General features: G+C 37.8%; 1 protein-coding gene across 2 annotated transcripts; it reads right to left on the bottom strand.

The window, feature by feature from the left end:
• Positions 1 to 1,060: 1,060 nt before the first annotated feature.
• On the bottom strand, positions 1,061 to 22,410 carry LOC108766363 (Sex combs reduced). Of its 2 annotated transcripts, XM_018515617.1 has the most exons (3): positions 22,277 to 22,410; positions 19,536 to 20,599; positions 1,061 to 2,421 (listed from the first exon to the last, which is right to left on the bottom strand). In XM_018515617.1, the coding sequence occupies exons 2-3, from the start codon at positions 20,350 to 20,352 to the stop codon at positions 2,117 to 2,119; spliced, it is 1,122 nt and encodes a 373-aa protein (XP_018371119.1). In that variant the 5' UTR covers positions 20,353 to 20,599; positions 22,277 to 22,410; the 3' UTR covers positions 1,061 to 2,116. The 2 variants fall into 2 exon arrangements, with proteins under 2 accessions (XP_018371119.1, XP_018371118.1); XM_018515616.1 differs by having other exon boundaries at positions 19,536 to 22,410.
• Positions 22,411 to 22,747: the final 337 nt, after the last annotated feature.

Below are 22,747 nucleotides of genomic sequence, written 5' to 3'. Positions count from 1 at the left end.
ATCGCGTAACGCGCGGTTATGACAATTCAATAAGCATTAGAGCGACTGCTTTTCCTCTCTGTTGTATCACAAGATAATCAATTACTCAAGTACTAGCTAATTAGTTTACACATTTGCGCTCACTTCCCGGTTAACTAGTCGATACCAATTTTATTTCTTACATCTTTCTTATTAAATCATACAGGGTAATACGTTTCTCTTGTTACACTCAACCACACATTTACGTATATCCTGTGCCGATAAATACGCGTAATCAGGCAGCACGTGCATGCAATTTTGCGTTAGATATTCAGCGCTACATGCACATACATTGCACCATCGAAGTCAGACGTAGACGTACTCACAATGCATCCGGGGTCACTTATCCCATTCGACCGCATGAAACATTTCCTTTTCATTTTTTTTTATTTAATAGCTCGGACTTTTTAAAACTATGGTTATGGAAACTAATAAGTTCCTATGTGGATTAAAGTTACTATAGTCGATGCGCGAGAAACAATAGTAGTTCATTTGTTCATGTATCAATCATCGCGATAAAATGCTTGATGCGGTAAGATAAAATGAATAGTAATTTCCACGCGAGATTTCCCTACGTATCGACAATATAGGAACAACGTGGCTGCTCCAGAGAGACATTGGTTATATTATGCTGCAAATTATGTACAAAAGGATGCAGGGTCGTAGCTGTCCACCGTTTCATTAATAATATTCTAGAATAAAACAAATGCAAATCGTATGATACGAATATACATTAATTTTCAAAAAAGATTTATCATTTTAGGATTTTTTAAATTATTTTTAGCACTGCATAATGATAGAGAACAAAAAGGTATATGAAGAGGAGATAAAATGTATTGAGGCATTTGATATGAAAAATATTATAATATTATATATATATATATATATATATATATATATATAATTTTATTTATATTATAATATTATAATATTATAAATATTATAAATACACGGATGTAAAAATTGTTTTAGTTACAATTATTTCTGTAGGTATTAACCACAATAATCGTACTATTTTAATCACATGCAAATTATGCTGTACGAATATCCTGATGTTATTCTATTAATTCTTATTTTCTAAGAATATTTCATAAAGCCTGCATAATTTATACGCAATCAACATGAATTTCTAATTTTCTTCTCCCTTCAAGACCAGTGAAGAATAATTTAAGTATTAGTAGTCTTACGAACTATGATACAGAGATTTTTTTTGAACGTGAAAATATGTTTCTTTTAATGTTAAACTTTGAGTTTTTTTGCAAGCCTTTTTCTATAAATACGTTCGGAAAGAGCCAAAAATAAGTGAATGACGCATAGAAGAAGTAACAATAAATAAATACACAAGCACATACTCCAATCCTATTTTTAATCAATCAGTCGACCGATTTCACGTGAAACAGTGTGCAGCCAAGACAAGATAATTAATTCGTTATTTAACCAATTAATTACTTAGGTCGTTGATTTCTACATCTTAAACTAGAGATTCGGTTTTATCTCACCCGCTGAGGTGGCCTCTCATCCGCACAGTTAGCATCATTATTAATATTTTATTATTAATAATCACGTGCGTGAGAGTCCCTCGGAGCGCGTCCAGTCTATTAAATCGGGCGCACGGCGCTATATATGCAGAAAATTTTGGCTTTTCTTCAACTTCGAAGTCGTGCAGGGACAATACTTGCGTATCCGCAGATCGAAAGCGAGCGAGAACGGATTGTTTCTGCTCAGTTTCAGGAAGGAAAGAAATCGTTCTCTTTCGTGCTTCTCGATGAAGTTCTTCTTCCGACAGTTAAACCGAATGTTATGCACAAACCGACGACAAACGCGTAAATAATTTAAGTACGTTATTGACCTGCGAAAGAAGGATACGATCTCTCGCTCCTCAGGCGACAATCCAACCATCGGCATTGCGGAATCAGCGGAACGCACCATGTGTCACTACTGGAAGTGAAGTCCCCCTCGACCCCGCCAAGTCACAAGTGACAGCGTCATGACGTAGCGCGGGGTCCAAGGCGGAAAAAGCCTTTTAGAAGTTCTGCTCGCCGTACATCCCGGGGAACCGGACAGCGTGTGCTCCGAGCTCGGCGGGCGAGAACTCGTCCTATGTGGCCAAGTGAGCGAACTGGCCGGGGTGGGGCGCGAACTGGTAAGGGTGCCCGTACGGCGACATGTGGTACGGCACGATGTTCATGCTCGCCATCTTGTGCTCCTTCTTCCACTTCATACGCCGATTCTGGAACCAGATCTTTATCTGACGTTCCGTGAGACAGAGAGCATGCGCGATCTCGATGCGACGCCGCCTTGTCAGATAGCGATTGAAGTGAAACTCTTTCTCCAGCTCCAGCGTCTGATACCTGGTGTACGAGGTCCTTTGTCGTTTCGTCTCACCGTTCGCGTTCACCGTGCCTAGAAACCAACAGTTTTCATCATTTCGTGACAAGAATGTACAAATGTAGATGACATATATAATCTTTATAGATAAATATAATCTTTGTAGAAAGAGAGCTGCTAAACTGATAAAGATAAATTGTTACATTCGTTCCTCGCAAACGCTGCGCGTATCTTTAAATAAGACTTGATATGTACAAAGTGTAATGTTTGAGATAAATCATGTTTTTTTAAACCGTGGATCTTATCGCGGACAGACCACGAGTGGAAAAGTGCGAAAGATTGAATAAAAAGCACAGGCGATGCGTATATGTTACTAAAGGTCTAAGCGCGTGCAACGCGTGACGACCTCGTTAATTATTTCAACGAGTTGTGGTTAATGCCTGCGCCAGTGCTACTAGATTGCGAACTGGTCAACTTGGCAGCTGTTTTACCTATTTGCTTTGCACGCCTCGGCCATAAATAATTTTGCAACGCTATTATTACGATACTCCGCCTGTTACACCTCTACTTGCAAAAATTACCTTTGACTGCACCGAACAACACTAGAAATGAGTTTTGACTCAGTCTCAATGTCACTTACAGTATATGATATAATCGCCGCATGAATCTTCGTTATATCAAATTGATACAATCTTAATTTGATATAATATGTATCGTTATGTAGATTATTTTTAAATCTAAGATGGTAATTTAACATAATTACATAGCGTATTACGTCAAGTACAAAAACACATAATCATTCTAAAAATTAAAAGATAAGGTAGTAAATATATTTTATATAAGTATATCACAATAATGTGAGAAATAACGTTTTTCTTAAATTTTATTGATACAAATGGTCCTTCGTTGCATTATAATCTTATTTTTAGAGATATTTGTATAATTTCCGTATAGCATTCGTATCGTATTTCCATGTAGTCGTTATACTAATAATTTCTACCCTTCTTCCGCAGCACTGGGCTTCGGTTCGCTGTTTTAGCAGGTGTTATACGCGTGTAAAGGTGCCATTTGTTCGTGTTTTCAAGTTCGTTGTGAGCATGGGTCATTGCGGATATTAAAGAGTCGGCTCATTTACAGCTATAATAGATAGCTATTAATAGCGTGAAACAAGAGGAAGAAATTGACGAAAATAGTCCAAATAAAAAGACGTAACTAAGTAGGAAGTAGTAATAATCGCGGGATAAATAAATCATTTAAATCTGCTGACTCGTACTTGTGTATGCATAAGAGAAAAAATGCAATAAAACGTATGATAAGTTGAAGAAGAAGAGAAAAAGAACAAGAACAAGAACAAGAATGTTCTCGTATATAAATATTTCCCATTGTTCCGAAAGTAGCTCTTTTGCATGTGTGATTATCCCGTATTTCGAGCGTTTACGCATAACATTGATAACAGTACGTTTAAAGATTCGTTCCACGGCTCTGAGCAGCACGAACTGGGCACTTTCACGAGAGTGAAAAGCGTTTTCGCAGAGGACGGCAACCAGCGAGCGTTGAACAACGAAGCTCCTACCGGGCTTAATGACAGGACCCTTCGTCCGGTGTTATCGCTTTCCTCCCGATGTAACACGTCGCTGGGTCGTGTGGCCTGACTTTTTAATAAATAGTGTTCTGGTTGTCTGGACACGGACTCGTTCGGTCTGCATATCGTTTATCCAGCGCACCTACCCGTTTTGTAACAGACAAACGGAATTTCTTTTTCGGTCACTCGCATTATTATACAATACCCCTGTTCGCTAACTAAAAATAATCTGACAATAAAACAAATTCTCTGCAAAACTTTTAGTTTGTTGTTTTTGAAAATTTTTCAATTAATTCTCATATTTTTCATTGACTAAATTTATTATCACACACTTATCAAAATTCATTAATTTCTTTTTATTGTCTCATTATACATAGATTTGCATTCCGGTAACCTTTTCAACATAAGCACATATATCTCTTTTTCTTCCTTTTGCTTTGTTAAATAAAGTTACAAAATATGAAACTATAAGAGAATAAATCTTTTTTAAAACATGCTTTTTCATCTTTTTTGGTGATAAATTGTACTATTGGTATCTTGTCGACATCCATACTATATACGTTGGTGTGTAAAGGAATGTACTCGGTGAAGGCTAGTGAGAAAGCTCTCAACGATGCTCATATACGATTGAAATATGTTTCTTAGGCGCGCCATGTTAATTCCAACTAATACCACAAGAGAGATCTCGATACGCTCACAACGCTTTGCTTGATGTCTATAACAGGTTCGGAGTTTTTATCATCCCTAAAGAACATGCGCAGGAGTAATCATAGTCAATGAAAGTAATCTCACAATGATACAATTGTATGTGTGTGTGTGTATATGCGCGAGTTGTGTGTGTTAAATTATTGAATATTATTTTATCTTTGATGTACTCGTGATTTATTATTTTTAGTGATATCTTTTGATGCATTAAAGTACCGCGGTAATCGCTGACCCGATTAAATTTCACGCATGTCAGGCACACCTGTTTAATTAGCATTTAGATTCTATCTGGCGCGATCTCAGTAGTTATTCTCGCACTATAAATTCTAAAGCATCGAGGGGAGTACAAGCCAATATGTTATTGTAACTTGAATTTCCGTAATCATACGCATGACTTGCGTTATATATCTCTCAGTAATAAATTTCGTAATCGCATTGAATCTTAAACAGATGCAATGGGAGCACTTCGCACATTAATTTGTCAATTCATCCCTGTGAGGATGCGGAAGATTCTCCTTTATAATTTCACAATTTTACTTTCTTCGGAAAATAACTGATCGGAAAAACAAGATACAATTATTATAAATGTATTACTTGCATAAGCAAAAGAGTAAGTAATTAATTATGTAGAAAGTTGATTAAGCAATATTATACATATATTTATTTCAAAATCTCATAAAATTATCTGGTTAGCGATAATTATTTATGTTGTTAGTCAATCGATCACATTATGTCACTCATAGTGTTTACTGCAGTGTAATTATGCATTATAATTATCGATCAATAATAATTACATCGCTTTAAATATGCAAATTTATATAATAAACTAAAAGAAAAAATACATAGAAAGATATATTGTTATTTATTTTTTGTGTTCACCTAAACGTTTTATCTAATAATTACTTAATGTTTTAATCCAAACAGTAGAGAAGTCACCGTTGCTATAATATAGTAAAACGTAGATTTTTAAATAAGTTATTCGTAAATGTTTGGTTGAAAATGGACAAATCAGAAGATTCTGATTATATCAATCAAAATTCCGGTAATCTACACTAGAATTTTAGTAAATTTAACCAGAAAATTTTCTAGTAAATTTAATCAGATAATTCTTGTTGAGATAATCAGAATTCTGATTGATTTAGGCCCAGTTCCACAACTCACGGTTAACTCTCAACCGAAGTTCAATTTATTTCTCATCTCTTTCCAATTCGAGAATTGGAAAGAGACAATGAATAAGTTGAACCTCGGTTAAGAGTTAACCGTGAGTTGTGGAACTGGGCCTTAATCAGAATGTTCTAGTTTGTTCATTTTCAATCAAACCATTTTTCTCAGTACATATAATGGTGATTAAGTTAACTCTGTATACACGATTCTCGAGTTTCTCATCGAGATACACAAGCTTTAACGAACGGATAAAGATTGAAATAAAAACGTTTAGCATGTCTATCACGCAATGAGAGATGTTCGGGCCGAAGAGGTGCGCATAGCTGTCGTCGTTGTAAGACTGAGGCGGGCTAAGCGCAGGGCCATGTCGTGTCACCCATCTCGATGTCACCTCGTGTCGTCTAGCCTTTTCGTGCCTCGCTCTTAATAGAACGCGGAGTGTGCGTGTATTTGCACCGAACTCTGTACGAAACGTGTCACCGACTGCCAGTCTGACGACTGCTCTGTCTGCTTGACTGACAGATCGGCTGGTTAAGGATGAATAACACGTGACTGGGATAAAATCCCGCGCGACTCCATGGCGTGTTCTCAGTATGCCTGATTTTGATCTTAGTTTTTAATACACACTCTGACTTGAGCTCTTCTTTGTTATGACTCCTTTGGTTTCTTGCAGAACGCATAAGTTTTATTACATACGCTAAATGTACATCTTTTTTAGTTATACATGATGAAGAAAAAATGTACATGGAAAATCTTTTGTTAATTAAAGCGTAAACACTATTGAAAATATATAATTATTATTGAATATTTGGGGGGGAATTGTATATACATATATGTATATTAAGCTATATATTAAAAAAATTAAGATGTGTATAGATTATCATAAATTTGAAAGTTTTATGCAAGAGATCCGGGTTCGACTCTTGGCCGAGGCAATATTTTTCGCAAGTTTATTACAGTTTTTTAAGATTAAATTAGGGAAATTTTTGGAGAGATTATTAATATTTCAGACCGATATATATATTGCATTAAAAGTCTGACAACCATATCGGTACGCAATTATAATTTCTGAAATTAATTCATTTAAATGAATATATATAATAATTCAACATCTTAACATTCAGACCGTAGTGACGCTTCGTATTTAAAGTAATGTTAAAAGTTTTATTTTTATAATAATTAGATTTAATCAGAAAAATTGATATTGATATACTTAACTAGTAATATTTTGTTTAAATATAAAAGGATACAATTATTATTAAGTATAGTTATAATAAAAAAATATAAAAAAGGAATACTATACTTTTTTGAAAGTAAATATTAATTGAAGTATAGTTTATACACACAGAAGAAATTTTGTTCAAAATATATTAATAATAACATTTTACATTCGGAATTTTACATTTGAAATATCCAAACTATTATTTCATATATAATTCGAATAAAAAAATATACTGTTTCTTATTGTTTGTTTGTTCGCCTATAAAATAGAATAAGGGATATTGAATACTTTGCCATTGTGTAGATCAGAAGTATTACATATCACTATTCATGATAGATTGTAGATTAGGTGCTGAGAAAAAAATCAAAATATCTCGCGATCGCAACCACGCTGTATTGTGCATTCCGCGAGTGCGAGTAGATAGGTATGCGATGTGCATTTGTATACACGTATAGGTATAAGTTCAGTATGTCGGTCGGGAGCAAGTTCCACGAAAGTATATATAGAACTCTTGTACTACCCCCAACCCCCAGCATATATCTGAATGGTTATCTGATACGAGAGCTCAAGTACGGCCGTATCAATTCTTTCCATCTCTACAATCGATTTAAGAATCCCAAAGAAACTAATAAAAATCTATAAGTTTCGCGACGTAATGAACAGCGAGAATTGTTTTAAATCTCGTTACCATTGGATATATCAGACGCCAATTGCTCACGGTGTTAATGAATCATGTTTAAATGAGTTTAATCACGTACAAGTTCGATTATCTATGCCTTACTTTTTTGTAGTCTCTAAATTTTTATAGTGAAGCACTTATATACGTACATGTAGGAGGATATGAAAAAAACATCTCTAAAATTTTCAAAGAAATGTTTCGTGTAACTTTTGATATACCATTGCTTTTTCAAGATTGTATGTCGAATCTGATCAGAAGTAGTACTTATGCAATCATCATACTTATCATACTTTGTGAAAAAATCCATGCAAGAAATGGAAAAACTTTCAAATTCTTCGAACTTTATTTAAGCAAAAACATTAATTGCATAATAGAAATAAGATAATTCCATTTACAATGCAAATGCTGTTACAAAGCGGACGATGTTCAAAATTATAATATCCAACACCCTGTTCAAACAGTGCATCGGCACTACTGACAAAAGAAAATGAGAGGTTCATAAATATCCCGAGCAGTTCACCGCGGCTATTATGCAATTACGATTGCATCTCTATAGCATAGGTGGTCTAAGGCTTCAAGATCTCTTGTTCGACCATACAAGATAGTGTCCCCTTAAAAGTTGTCACTGTTTCAGCTGAGACATTCAGCTAGTGGTATCGCGTGGCTGGCATATCCCGTCTTCGTTTTCTGCTCTGTCCGAGTTCTACGTTACTAATGACAGGCTTGTAGTCAGTGTTCTCTTTAATTCGTTTTTTATTCTACGAATTTCTCAGAACAACGAGAAGAAGAAAAGTTATCATTTGTATTCATATTATACGTATATTTCAAAAACTTAATATAACTTTAATAATTTCAAGATGTTTATCATGGTATAAATTTTTTGATTGTCTTGTTGCGAAGATTTTATCTGTTTTAATAAATTATACGCCAAATTTGAAAATAATCTCTTCTTCTCCACATGAGAATCATGTAAACAAAAGTTGTAGATGTGTTTACAAAAAATTGTATTATAATCGCATGTACTGACAGATAATTATTTAATGTAAAATATAAAGGCTATAATATTTGAACTTAATAATAATTTGTAATTTGTTTCATAATATTCTTATCCTAGAACATAGAGATTGGTACTAATTTGTATACAAGTTAAAGACTTTAGTAAGGCCCACCGATGTCGGAGCAATGATAGGAGATTATCCGATACGCACGCCTCCGTCTGGCTCACCGCCAGTATGAATAGCCAGTGGCGCTCATGAATTTTCGTTGAAACGTTGCGTCGTGGCTAGCGATATATAGCAAACGTAATCCACGCACAATTTAAATTTATCTACAGGCGGCTCCGCGCGTTCCGTCAGTCAGCCTCCGTTCGGAGCTGATTTGTGACCTATCCGTACTTGCGCAGCTGACGACCAATCGCGGGCCGAAGATCGGCCTTCCTCGAGCGAAATCAACGGTCTAACATTCCACGACGAGGAAGGTGACCGAGAACGATGTTAGATGATCGCGAGTTGATCGGGCTTCTAGGTGTCTACGGTCCACCTGTTACCAAACGTTCGGACACTGAGACCTGTCGCCTCGAGCTCAGACCGGAATCCGCGGGATCTATTTCGATCGGTATACAGCTGACACGCTCGGACCACACCGCGGAAAGTTGCTGGTTATAAATCTTCGGAGGTACCTACATGAAGTTAGTCGCTCTTTCAAAAGAATCTATTAATTTCTAGTCTACTTGTGGAGCACGGAAATCCTTTTATTGGCGACTGTTACGCTCAATCATAGCTCAGAGGATTTCCTCCATACGTTAATGAGGGTGTCACATGTTTGTTATTTTTACGTGACATTTTATAACCGTTGCTAAAATTAAAAGATAGACACGCGATATAAGTAGGTCGAGCTGACGTATTCTGTCACGAAGAATGGCGATGATAGAACTGGAAAGAATTCTTTTACAGCGGAAAATTTATTTACAAAAAGAGAGATGCGATATTCGAATTGGGTCAACGACGCTTTCTACCAGACGCATCCATGTGTGCATTGGACAGTTATAAATAGATTCAAAAACTATTGCTTTTCAATTCAAATGGGAGTAGCAAGTGGTTTCAAGGGCTGGATTCAGTTAGAAGAGATGCTGGAAACGAGGTGACGAAAGAACGAAGGGTGCGAAAATGGAGGAGGAAGGGGGGGATGCAGAAAAGGGGAGAAAGAGAGTGGCAGCCTTGCTGAAGCTTTTATGCCGAAGTTTGCGCAGCGGACGTTCCGCGGATCATTTGTTATCTTCCACGAGAAAGCTCTCTGACGCAAATAGGTTTGTTTCTGGCCGCTTTAAACGCTTCACAATAATCCGCGCGGACTCAAATTCAATTAACGCCTCGTCGTCCCCACCGTCGTGCACGTCTACCTCCCTTCCTTCATTTTGCACTTTGTACTCGCTGACAGCATACAAAAGCCAGTACAGTCTTTCTTTCGTCTCTTTTATACATGGCGCATGAACCATGAGAATATTGAGGTACGTGCTTTGAAGTCCTGATGACCTTGAACTCCGGAATGTCCTGCCGAATGCGAAACAGTGAGTATCCGTTGCTCGAAGATGCTGTGCGAAGTTTAACTCGCGTGCACAAGGTTTCGACCGGTTTAAATATTATATGCGAAGAACAGTCGAAAGTATGCTGATCCCTATCGCTTTTCGATAAATCTTTCGTAGCGAAGCGTGTGCCTCCCTAAACCGTCATTCGACTAAAATTAGCTTCTCCTCTTTTACCCTAGGTCATCTCCGCGGGATTGATAGAACCGAGAATAACATATTATCCATTCTCTCGCCGCTCATGGATTGAATTCGCGCATCGTATATCCTTTGTATCGTGTATGTGTGCGCGCACGAGCCCGGTCGCGCAAGAAACTGTCGTCTCTCCGAGGGGTTACTTTATACAACCGAATGAAAGAGAGGCACAAGACGTGATCGCGCGCGTATATATCGGAGGAGGAACGCTGAAGGGCCCGGAGTACTCGGATTGAGGAAGAATAGGGATAGAGGCTACGCGTCTCCATCCATCAGACGACGGTCCGACCGCCGCGTCCGACACACGCGACTCAAACCTACCGACAACCTTCCGAATGCATTATCTTCCTTCGAGGGTATACACACGCATATCATTTGGACCGATGCGCGATGGTCCTCCTCTTGTCCGATTTTCGATCATCTCCCACGCACATTGTTCCATCTTAGCGCGTTTTCGCGATACCATCATCTCTCATGATCAATGCTCTAAAACACCAAAAGCGGATTCCTCAAAATCAAAGGACTTTTGATTTAACTTTTGATTAATAACAATTAAAAGAGACGAGAATTCCATTCTATCTACTAGCGTGGACCAATAAAAGAACAAAGTTTTTGATGTCACGAACTTTGATGGTCCCACTGAGAATCCAACGATAGCCCGTTTTAGAGACCTCTTAAACTGTTAATTGACAATAATCATGAGCATGAGGAATATACCGCTATTAGCGTGCGAAGTAGGCATCAGCGTTCCATAAATGTTCGTACGGCCATTCGGACACATATATACACGTGTGTCCGCGACGTACATGTATTGGACCGCGTAGAACGTTCTGCCGCTGAGAAAATTAATGACTTACCTTCAGCGGGAACAATACAGTCAGCTGCGACTCTCTACGTGTCTGAGTACAGTGCGTCGCGGTGATGCGAGCTGCCTAAGGTCGAACAAAACCACACAGGCGTGCGAAGCCACATACGCGTGTACGTGTCTGCATATATACATTTCGTGCGTGTCACCTATGCGAATTGATTTATTCCCATCGAGAGCTAGGAGAAAATGCAAATGCGTAATTTTCATTCGACGGGCTCGCGCATTTATAATTTTTTTTTTTTTTTTTTTTTTTTTCGATGACGCGTCAAGCCTCTCACGCGTTTCGTACCGTAAAAAAAATCGTGGATAAAGTGAAAGCGGCAAGTATAATCAGACTACGTTTCAACAATGATGTACTTGTAACTTTTTATCCTTTTGAAACTACATACGTGCAAGATTATTACGTGCGGCAGTAACATTTTATCCACCCAAAATGTCATAAAATCCAATCCATCGACAGCTGCGACAAACGCCATTTGTCCCTCGTTTCGCGTAACATTCGCCGCGTCGGGTGGATAAATCTCATCGGGAGCACGTGTCCTTTTCTGGGACTCTACACCACGTCCTCTATGAATCATGCAGTACCTATGCTCCTACGTTAGGTTGCTCCTCTTAGGAGGCTGTCCGTTCTGATCGTCCATGGCGTTCCTCCTAGTTACCCCACACGAGTGGTGCCGCAAGCCCTCAGAACGCCTCTAGTATATAAGCCTCGCGCAAGCATTTATTTATGGTCCTGAGTCGCTGGGGTATACGTAGGACCGCCACTACACCACCCAAACACGCTTTACCCAGAACATCACCGCGGAATAAAGCTGTTCCCGTCCAAAATCTATCTTTGCCCATGATTTTCTCACAGTGTAACAGGGAGAAAAAAAATCGCGATTGTATATCTTCATTAAGTCATAATTCCATTCCTTTCTCGTAAATAGTTACATGCTTATGAAGGAATGTTTAGTAGAATGGAGATGCATCGAACATATTTTATTAACAGCGATAAATTTTCATATACGTTACTTTTATTTCACATCTTATTAAAAGAATTCAATATATAATTATTACTCGTTTATAATGTATAATATACCTATAGGAATGTCAGCATAGCTATACTTTTTTGTGTTTGAAGAGTTTCTCTAAAATTTCTTTTATAAAAAGCTTCTCTAGTAGAAGGTATTTTCTCTCCGTGTTACTTTCGATGAGTTGAACGAGTAGGACCGAAATAGTTACACCAGAAGCAAAAAGGGGAGTTGTGTGCTGAGCGTGATTCCGTACGAGGCACTTGCCATGACAAAATATGCGTTTATACTTTCATGGATTGAAACATCAGAGTAAGATAATGAAGCGTGGAAAAATTCTATGTTAGTCCCTGAAAAAATAGATCTCAATAGAAAAAGCTGCATTGACGATTTCACATCTCTAACGAAATGGTTGAATATTTAATAATTACTTATGTGCGATTTTAAAGGAATTGCGAGACGCGTTAACGAAATTCTTCCACAAACAGATTTTAATATAAAAGGTTACATCGATTATATAAATTTAAATTACTAGTACTTTTATTATGTAGTGCCCAGCAACAGCAATATATTTAGTGTAAACATATTATTTTATTATTTGAGCTGGAATTTGTTTCAATTATAATTTATATGAGATCCTGTTACCGCAATTAGCCATATGAAACAAAATAATTTGGAAAAAGTTATGAATTCCTCATTTCTATATATATACAATTTCTTTGTCTCTCTATCTATTAAAAAAAAACTAAGGATTATTTAGCTAAGATTATAGTTATTTGAGAATTTAAATAATTATAATTTAGTAATTTTATATGTATAAAAAAGAAGGGACGTCTGAGTATCTTAAGTAATAGTAACGAATGACAAATATCTACATCTGATTTACGCCGGATATATTTCACAGTACAGTTTGTTTTGCGGCGGACAGAGCAAAACGGCCGAGAATTTGATTACATCACATTAGGCTGTACATTTTAAAAGGATGATGTAAGTGCACAGAATCGTTGATCTTCGCGTGATTTATTTATCACTGGCACATCCGTGCTCGGGCCGTGCGGTATATGTGCGACTATTATACATTGCATGCAACTTATGTGTATCTTCTAAATCGAGTTGTCGCGACGGACGATGACGCTTCCGCACGATTCTTGCATTACCGCGGCTTGCAATAATCGCCCGTCGCGAAAGGAGCGTTGTTAATAATCATTAGCAAAACTTCTAGAAGGTGCTGAAATGTTATCGCGATATTAATAATGCGTATATAGGAAATATATGCATAAAATTATAGATGTATGACTATTTATATTTAATATAGTTATCTCATTGTTACAATCTAATCTAATCTAATCTAAAAGAGATATAGTTATAGAACTGGTTTTATTTAAAAAAAACAAATTAATTTGGATTTATTATTATTGCTTTTAGTTGTTTTCTGATATTCACTCTCTCAATATTGTTTTTAAGTATTTGCATCTCTCGTTCTTCTTCTACGCTCCCTTTTGCAAATATTATTGCGGATGTAATCAGTGTCGTGTTAAATAGCGCGAAACGTTTTCTCGAAATCTAGAAAAATCTCATGATATACGGTGAAGAAAAACAAAATATTTGCGGTTATTTTTGCGGAGCAGTTTTTTGATTCACGCGTTGTGACAAAACCACGAAATGTGTGTACCGGCGGCGTCGCCCTTTACTACGCCATTCAGCGTTAGCTCGTAAATTTTCAGAAGAGGGAATCTTCTCCTCGGGGAGGGTTTGTCGGCCGAAAGGGCGACTGCAGGAGCATAAGGATCAAGGATCCCCGTGGCGACCGGGCCACGCAGCAACAGGCGGCCCACTTCGCCCCCGGCACACATCCATTACCCCATCGGCTCATCCCGTTTGCACTAGGCGCTTGCAATGAAAATTTATGTCCTAATAAGTGATTCGCGCTCTTCCCGCGGTTATACGCAAACTGCAGTAACGATGGTAACTTTCTTCTCTTTGTGCAACACATTTCGCTTCAACTAATTCATCACAATCATAATTAAGAGTCATGAATTAAAAAAATTGCACAACAAAAAATTGCATATTTTTATGAATTATTAGACTTTGAAGTAGAGTATATTTCGTTGATTTAAAACATATTTAACATACGTATGTATGCTGCGCTATGTATAGTATTTAAATATAAGAGACGAATAATATTAATAATTTAATAATACTATCATTATTTTTTTATCATCAATATTTTATGGTAATTATGTATCATATTATTACATTAATTAATAAAAGATAACATTTTTATTTAAATATAAGAGACGAATAATATTAATAATTTAATAATACTATCATTATTTTTTTATCATCAATATTTTATGGTAATTATGTATCATATTATTACATTAATTAATAAAAAATAACATTTTTATTTTTTAAATGTTAGTTTATTTTATTATTAAATTAACGATCAACTTTATATTTATAAATTCAAGGAAAAATATGCTATGTTGTATGTTTATATTATATGAATTTTCTAAAGAAATATGATTGTGAATTATTTTGAGACGATGACGAACAATCCTAGATTTTACTAATCCTAATGTCTTAGAACGTACGTATGGCGTGGATTGATTAAGTATCTCGGGATAAAAACATTTTCGTCGGCGTAAAAATGCAGTATGCTATGTAGTTAGTAAAACCAGTTCTTTGAAGCTCGTCCTCGTATCTCCTTCTCCTGTTAGAACGCCGTAACCATACGTATATATACATATGTACGTGCATATTTGCTTAAGGCGCTATACTTATTTTATTTGCACTATATTGAATCCAACATGTAAAATGCAATAAACAAAAAACCGTTTTCTATTTCTTCGTTATTAGCATAAATATATGGAACTTTAGCGCATGTAGAATTATGACAAATTAATCGAATAAAATGGCAATCAAGAAAGCTTGACATAATATCATGGTTCATTTAAATCATTTGTAGACGCCATTCCTCGACAAGAAAATTGTTCCGCCAACTATCACATATTTATGACGTGTAAATGTGCTAAGGGCATTAAGTGAGATCCAGTTCCACTGGTTCGACTGTCTACCCTTCCGGCGTGGGGGATTCGTACGTTGGGAATCACGTTGGTAGCCATCTATCAATCGGGACACAGAAACGTGCCTTTCCTCGCGGCGCTCCGCACATCCTTATTTATAGCGGAATGATCGGCCCATAATTACAGACTCCATGACGAAAACGACCTTCTGCTTATCTAAACAGGGGCTACGGCACCCACTCGCATACACGCAGGTCGATATTTCGGAAATCAACTGCAGAACTGTTCATTTCACACATCAATTGCATGTTTATTCACGTTTGCTGCTCGTCAGATGATAGCTACTTATCTCGGACTTATCTCCGACTTGCTACTTATCCCGAAGATGACCCACATGCTTGTAGCTGCGTGATTTGCCGGCAGCAAGGTCGTATTCCGGATAATTTTTACAATTTTCGAAATAGTATAGTACACTGTAAAAAATTCAAGAAATTGTTCTAGATTTATACAAATACTTTTCAATTTTTATTGAAAAGTGTCTTCTGATATTCGAAAATTACAATAATTTAAAGTGGCGAAGGGAATTTTTTACGTGCAAATAGCAAACATATCAAGGATAAATCTTTTACAATAATAGAGAGATTGTGGTTTTATTTTTTATTGATAAGATTTAATGAAAAAGTATAATTGTTCCTCGCGGTCTCTTACGTCAGCTTTATTTATATAACTAGTATGTAATTATACTTTTTTGAAGTAAATCTGCCCTCCACTTGCCTAATCTCATTTTAAAATATCTTTTCATCCTTTGCATTTTATTCCAGATTACCTACATGTTAATAATCCACAAATAATTATGCTAACATTTATGTAAATAATAATTCTTTTAAATAATTATCAGTATCATATATAAGCGCTTCAAATAAATTATTTATAAAGTCATAAATTATATCCTATGATGTTTTAATGTTATTAAAACATTTATGTTAAACTTAATTATAAATTTAATTTTGTACCTTCTCTCTTAAGTGAAAAAATGTGTTTATTAAAATATTCTTATCGTAAAGGCAATATATGACTAAGATTTCATTGCGTGTTTACGTATTACAGAATAATATAATAAATATATTAAAACTAATAATTATATATACATTCTGATAAAAAATGTTTCTTTTATAGAACAAAGTAGTAAAATCATACGTTAATGTACTATTTCGAGTAAGCCAGATTCTCTCATTCGTTCTTTTGGCTATTAATGAACAGTTTATTTTTTCAAATATAGTGTTCAAACGTTTATGCATCAGAAAAAGCAGCCGATTCAAAAGCGTCGGAACGGCTGGACGAAGTCTAAACGGAATGTCTTGTGTTAAGCATTAACCTCGACGAATCAATTATTTTCTTCTTAATGTAGATATGAATTATTTATTTTCATTTGTAATTGTTGTATTATTTTACTTACAGTTTTGATTTCTACGTGTTTGTTCAAATAAGTTTCGTAAATCTCTCATACTTATTTCATGTACAAATGTATAACAACAACCGTTAATCTACTTTAAATTTTAAATAAGTTTTTCTTTATGAAAGAAATCTTGTCCTTGAAATTCATTTCAACCGAGGTAGAAAAGGGTTAATTTTGTCAGAAAATGTTAAAAATTTAGACAAAGGCGTTGAAGATGTTAGAAAGCAATCCTAATTGATCAATAGATAACTATTTCAAATGTGTTCCCAGAACCAATGTATTCCATACATTCGCACAAAATTTATGATTTTACTTTACTGTTATTCTTAGCTACGCAGTAATTATATTCTTGTGTTAGTAAAATTTATAATAATGTTTATTCATTATAAACCATATAATTTACCTAATCGTATTTTTCAGACTTTTAAAAAATTTCTATTTTATTTGCTTGCCATATAAATTAATTTTTTATTATTTTCATTAATCCTCAGTATTATAAGTAATTATAATTCATCGGTAAACACTCTTGAAGTTTTGCATCACTATCGAATTTGAATCACTATTGCTTCACAGTTTAATTATAGCTAGAATTCCATTAAAATTGGAAATTGGTAATCGTTCAGGTAGTTAAGATACACATCATGCTAAATATATACCTATAAGGCTTTGTCTTTACAAAATGATGTTGCTATAACCGATGAAAAACGACGAATTTGCTTGTACTTTCGCTTCTCGCGAATCGAAGCGTACGCGAAATAATCGTGGCGAGGGACATAAACCGAAGTAAAAGGATGCTGTATTAACCAAGCGGGCATCATGCGAACGATTGGGAGAGGAAGCCAAAACTTGTACAAGAGAACGATCTGAGCTGCGTATCCCGTTTGGGGGCCGAGCCGAACGATCTGAGGCCCTCGTTCGAGCTAACCCGAGAGAACTAGAAGGAGAAGGCAACCCCCCGCGCCTTACAATGCAGCCTGATTTATGGCCCGGGCGCACATACATAGAGTTACACACGATATCATAATACCATTAATTCTTCGTCAAATTCCCCGCTGACTGAATCATACTGGCCGCGCAGTAAATCACGCGGGGCGACTAATGTGAGCGCGACCAGCGCGCTCGGCTGTTTTATCTTCTTTGAGCCACGGGGGCAGGTGAATCTAGTCTTGGTCTCTGCTGAATTACTGTTACCCGTTCTGACCGCACCCCCGCACCACCTTTCGTTCGTATCTCAAATCGCGCGCGAGCTCATTTCCGTGTGTTTTATAAAGCACATACTCGGACGATCCTAGAGAGTGAGCACGAGTGTATGGCGACGCAACCGGCGGTTTTGTTGCGTTATCGACATTTATTCCAAAGTGTATGATTGCTATTCCCCTGCTTAATATATTACTAATCATCTGCTGTTTCTTTGTCTTATGCCTGATTTATTTGCTCTCAATCGTGATAAGTGTAGCGATATAGTAATATTTTGCACTTGACAATTGCTAATTTATATTTTATTCAATTATTTATATATTTGTTTGATATTTACACTCAACAAGGTACTATACAAAATATTTTCTTACACGAATTATAATCAGAAAGTTGCTTCATAAAGTGCTTTAAATTTTTGGATACAGTAACGTAAAATTTAATTTATTAATTATTTTGCAATAATATCACACTTTTAAATATTTTAAAATACATAAGAAATTTTAGAGATATATATAAAGATATTTTCCAATTATTATTGATAATTTGTCAAATATTTCTTGCACTATCCGTGTGGATAAAATTCATACATTGCTCTAAAGATGTTTATTTTGTAATTATCTCACAACAAAATATATGTCCTTATATATTGTATAATATATATTTTTATTTAATTAATATGCACGTAATGCGCATTTCGACATCAGATACTGTAATTTATTAATTGTTATTCTACTACTCTTATACAATATCTATTTAACTTTAGAAATACTGAATATCGACTATTTGTATAAAATCTACTAAACATTATTTGTCTATCCTATCTAATCTTTTCCTAATCTTTTTACACAAAAATTACGTTATAGAAAGCCTCATTATGCAAGTTAGTATATTGCTGCACTTAAAACATAAAAATTAAGTAACTATTCACAAATATTTGCGTTTTAAATCAAGCAATATATTTCAGATGTCAAAATTCATATATTTCTGTTTACCGAACGTAAAACGTGTTTAAAACGCGAATAACGGTTTAAGTAGAGATTATTATCATCAAATGGAATAAATTTGTGAGGTCGTGTATTTTAGCACTTCTACGCTTTTGATAGATAGATGACATTTCGAAAGTTAAAAAGAATAGATATATACATTCATATATATTAATATATTAAGCAAAACATTACATTGTATGTCAGATTAAAAAATTTAAATGTGATGTACGATTTAATGTTTTGTTTAATATATTAATATAGATGAATATATATATATTTATTAAAATGTTATAAAATAAAACACTCTGAATTTTTTTAACTCTTAAACAGTTGTAATCCTAACAATATAACATATAAATAAATGTAATTGTTATTAATCTCCTCTTTTACCGATTTAATAAGATAAAGAGCAAGTTTCATTCGCAAACAAAAAAAGAAGAAACAGGAGATGTATTTTGGAAAGCACATAATTTTTAGCGATAAGATTTAAAAGATAGATAAAATAAATGACTTACTCTGACCAATGTGAACCCTTTTCATCCATGGATATATTTGAGGCGGGTTAGTGCCAGAAGTGTTCCCCTTGTTGGACGAATTGTTACCCGTGCTAGAGGTACTGGATGTAGAGGAAGCGGGCGACGAAGCGGAAGATGCTGTTGTCAGCGTTGAATTTCCCTCGCCGACGCCCCTCGAGCTACCGCTGGGTGGTGAAGCAGCGGACGCAGCCACGGACGACCTTGACGAGCTACCAGGTGGTGAAGTCAATCCTGATGCGGCTTTACTTGTACCAGGTGCGACTAAGGGCGTTGGGCTATTTCTCGAAGTAGACGTGGTTAAATCTTGCGGAGATGCGACACTGGTGGACGATGTCGAATCAGCATATTTGCAGCTGGACGTTGACGGTGCTGAGGGCGCCGAAGCACCCTGCAGAAGAGGTGTCGTTGGATCCGCGTGAAGTTGTTGCTGAGGATGATGCGATTGCTGATGATGTTGCGACTGTTGAGCGTGCATACCGTGTTGTTGTGACGTCGTGGTCGCACTTAGCCGAGGCTGCGGCTGCAGTTGAGTATAGTCTATCATTCCTGTTGGTGCTGTATGCTGCATACCCGACGCCGGTGCGGCGTAAGGATGCTGAGGATAGTGCTGTTGAGGCGAGTAACAAGGTGCAGGATAGCTGGTAGAGGCTGCATTTGGATTGTAGTACTCGCCACCGGCCGGCGATGCTGCCTGCATCGGTTCTCCAGGTGAATTCGCGGTCGGTCTTGGCTGTTGCTGTGGCTGTTGACCCGCGTAGCATGATGCGAGCGAGTTGACGAACTGATAGGAACTCATTCTTCACGTACCTTCACCTGCCGTCAACGTCACTATATCAATATCGTGCACGTCTATGTTCCGTCATTCACGAAAACACTGACGTTGTGTTCGATCGGTTGAGGCGGTTGAACAACGCGCGTCGTCATTAAGTATAGAAACTTGTCATCGTGTTGCAATGACAAAAATCGCGCGACAGACACACGTGACCGGCTACTCCGAGTACAAGTTTCACCTTGTTCGTCGAACGATTCACAGCTATCACGACCTGTTACACGCGACAGAAACACGTCCCTAAGCGATTCGATAATGAACGAGGGGTTCAGTACTAATATAGAGAGAGAGAGGGAGAGAGAGAGAGAGGCAGACGTCTGGCGGCAGGCGGGTCGAGCCTGAATTCGAACCGACCTGCGAGTCAAGTTTATGAGGGCCACGTGGGCCTGGGCTATAAAACTGTCTTCTGCTTCTTTATGAGCTCAGAAGTTGCGATTACCTACAGAGAACTCTTGGGCCCATCGTGCAGTAGCGCGTAACGAACAGCTTATCGAGGCGCCCCATTGAAGATGACCTTGTAAAGTCTCTTCTCAATGAAATAACATGCCAAGTAACACATATGTGCGCGCATTAAAATTATTTACGCGATGATTAATTGCGCTTGAATGTTGTCACAGGTGTTGCACTTAACAGACGGCTTTATATATCGCGGTAACGGCAACGGTACGCGGTCGAAGGCTCGACTTCACGGTAAAGGGTGAAGAGTGTGTACCCGCACGCGAGTTCGCCGCCGTTCTTGTTGCGTGCGCGAAGGGTGGTTGGTATCGTACTGAAGGCTTCGCCACGATCCAACGGAAGGCCGGTGTGTGCGGTAGCTTGTCACGTGCCCGCGCTCTCTGCGTGTCAGAGGAGCGCCTCGACCAATCCCTGCCGTTCGTCAAACCTTGATTGGTCTCTCCGTCGGCGTACGATTCTTCAACCCCGTTCCTTGCGTCTCCGTCGCGAGTCTCCGCTCTGCCGCTGGCGCTCGTCGTGTGGTAGTGTTGCCCGGCTGCTACCCGACGTGACAGGAACCGATGAGAGGGGTGTGCGTAAGAGAGAGAAAGAGGGCGAGAGAGGGGTCAAGGAGAGGGGATAGCACCGTCAGGGGGGCTAATGGAGAGATATTCGGGAGCCCTGAAACCGCTGGTGGGGGAGAAGTATCTCGATCGCTCTCTCGTTCTCCTCTGCAGCCTTCTAGCCGCGACGTCACCAAGAAGCAGTCTTCCGTCCGCTTTGCGAGGGGGGCTACGCGCGCACGCGCCCCCTACTGTATAGTCTCGCGGTGAAGACAGACGAAAAAGAAAAGGGGTGGTACGAACACCGAAGGCGCGATTGTTCCTTACTGATCGACCGAAAACGATTCGCCCATTAATATCACCGTATCTTCGTCGATTTCATCCGTCGCGAATCCATTTTAGCTCCATCATACGTATCGTATCTCTTCTTGATCAGGAGATGGAAGAAAAGTATGTTTTATAAGTGCAAATTGCTGTACTTGCATATTTCAACGCGGGACCATCAATCGGAGTATGATCGGATTGCTCACTTCCGACCGCCCTTTTCCTAGATGTGCGTACGTCTCTTGACAACTTTCGTTAACGAGTCTAGTTTCCGATGGGATCGTCGCGCGTTCGTCGCGCGAGATCGAGGCGCAGATTCAACCTGAAAACGTGTGATTCTCCAACCGCGGCTAAGGAAGGGGCGCACATAAGTCAGCCCGGTGGCCGCGGTTGACAGTTTTATGAGAGTTTGATAGTCTTCGCCGCGCTCACTCCTCTTTTCACAACGAAAGGACAGGAGAGAAAGGGCGGCCTAGAGGGAAAGAAATGCGTAAAGGAAGGAAAAGAGAAAAGGAGAGAAACAGAGAGCGAGAGAGAGAGAGAGAGAGAGAGAGACGCGCACTACGCACCACACTCTTTATTGTCCCATAAATTCAAACCTGTTGCCTGTAGCCGAGAAAGACAAGGAGGGAAGAGCGTGCACGAGGTAGAATCCTCTCCCAATCGCGATTCGATTGACGCCCCCGTTATCGCTCGTACGGCGAACCCGGACGCAACTCGTAACTCACTGAGCCGGCCTGAGAGGAGAGCCTTTGGAGTTGGCGGCTCTAAGCAGAAGCATGTGTGACGTAGTAGCCAGTTGGTCAAACGGGGGGCATTCCGGGGTAACACGGGGCGGAGGGGACGGTTGAGGAGGCGGAGCTCTCTTTGCTCATCACAGATAAGACTTTAAACGAGTTTTTTTTACGAGTTTTATGCAAAATTTCTTTGACATTTTTACAGTTTTCGCAGTACTCTCTTCTTCGCATGTGGATTAATTTATTGTGTTTACGTATCTAAAATTTTATTTCTTAAAATTCCAAAATTTTGCCTTTATCTGT

This window comes from Trachymyrmex cornetzi, unplaced genomic scaffold, assembly GCF_001594075.2.
Source record: "Trachymyrmex cornetzi isolate Tcor2-1 unplaced genomic scaffold, Tcor1.1 scaffold579, whole genome shotgun sequence".
Lineage (NCBI taxonomy): Eukaryota > Metazoa > Arthropoda > Insecta > Hymenoptera > Formicidae > Trachymyrmex > Trachymyrmex cornetzi.
Note: the sequence above shows the minus strand (reverse complement) of the source record. Positions and strands in the feature narration are given on the sequence as shown.

What these genes read in the sequence shown, in the direction of transcription:
- LOC108766363 (XM_018515616.1), bottom strand. Translation starts at nt 20,352, where the DNA reads ATGAGTTCCTATCAGTTCGTCAACTCGCTCGCATCATGCTACGCGGGT. An exon ending in AAGGGTTCACATTGGTCAGA is followed by an intron (nt 2,422 to 19,535) that starts GTAAGTCATTTA and finishes GTTGGTTTCTAG; the next exon opens with GCACGGTGAACGCGAACGGT.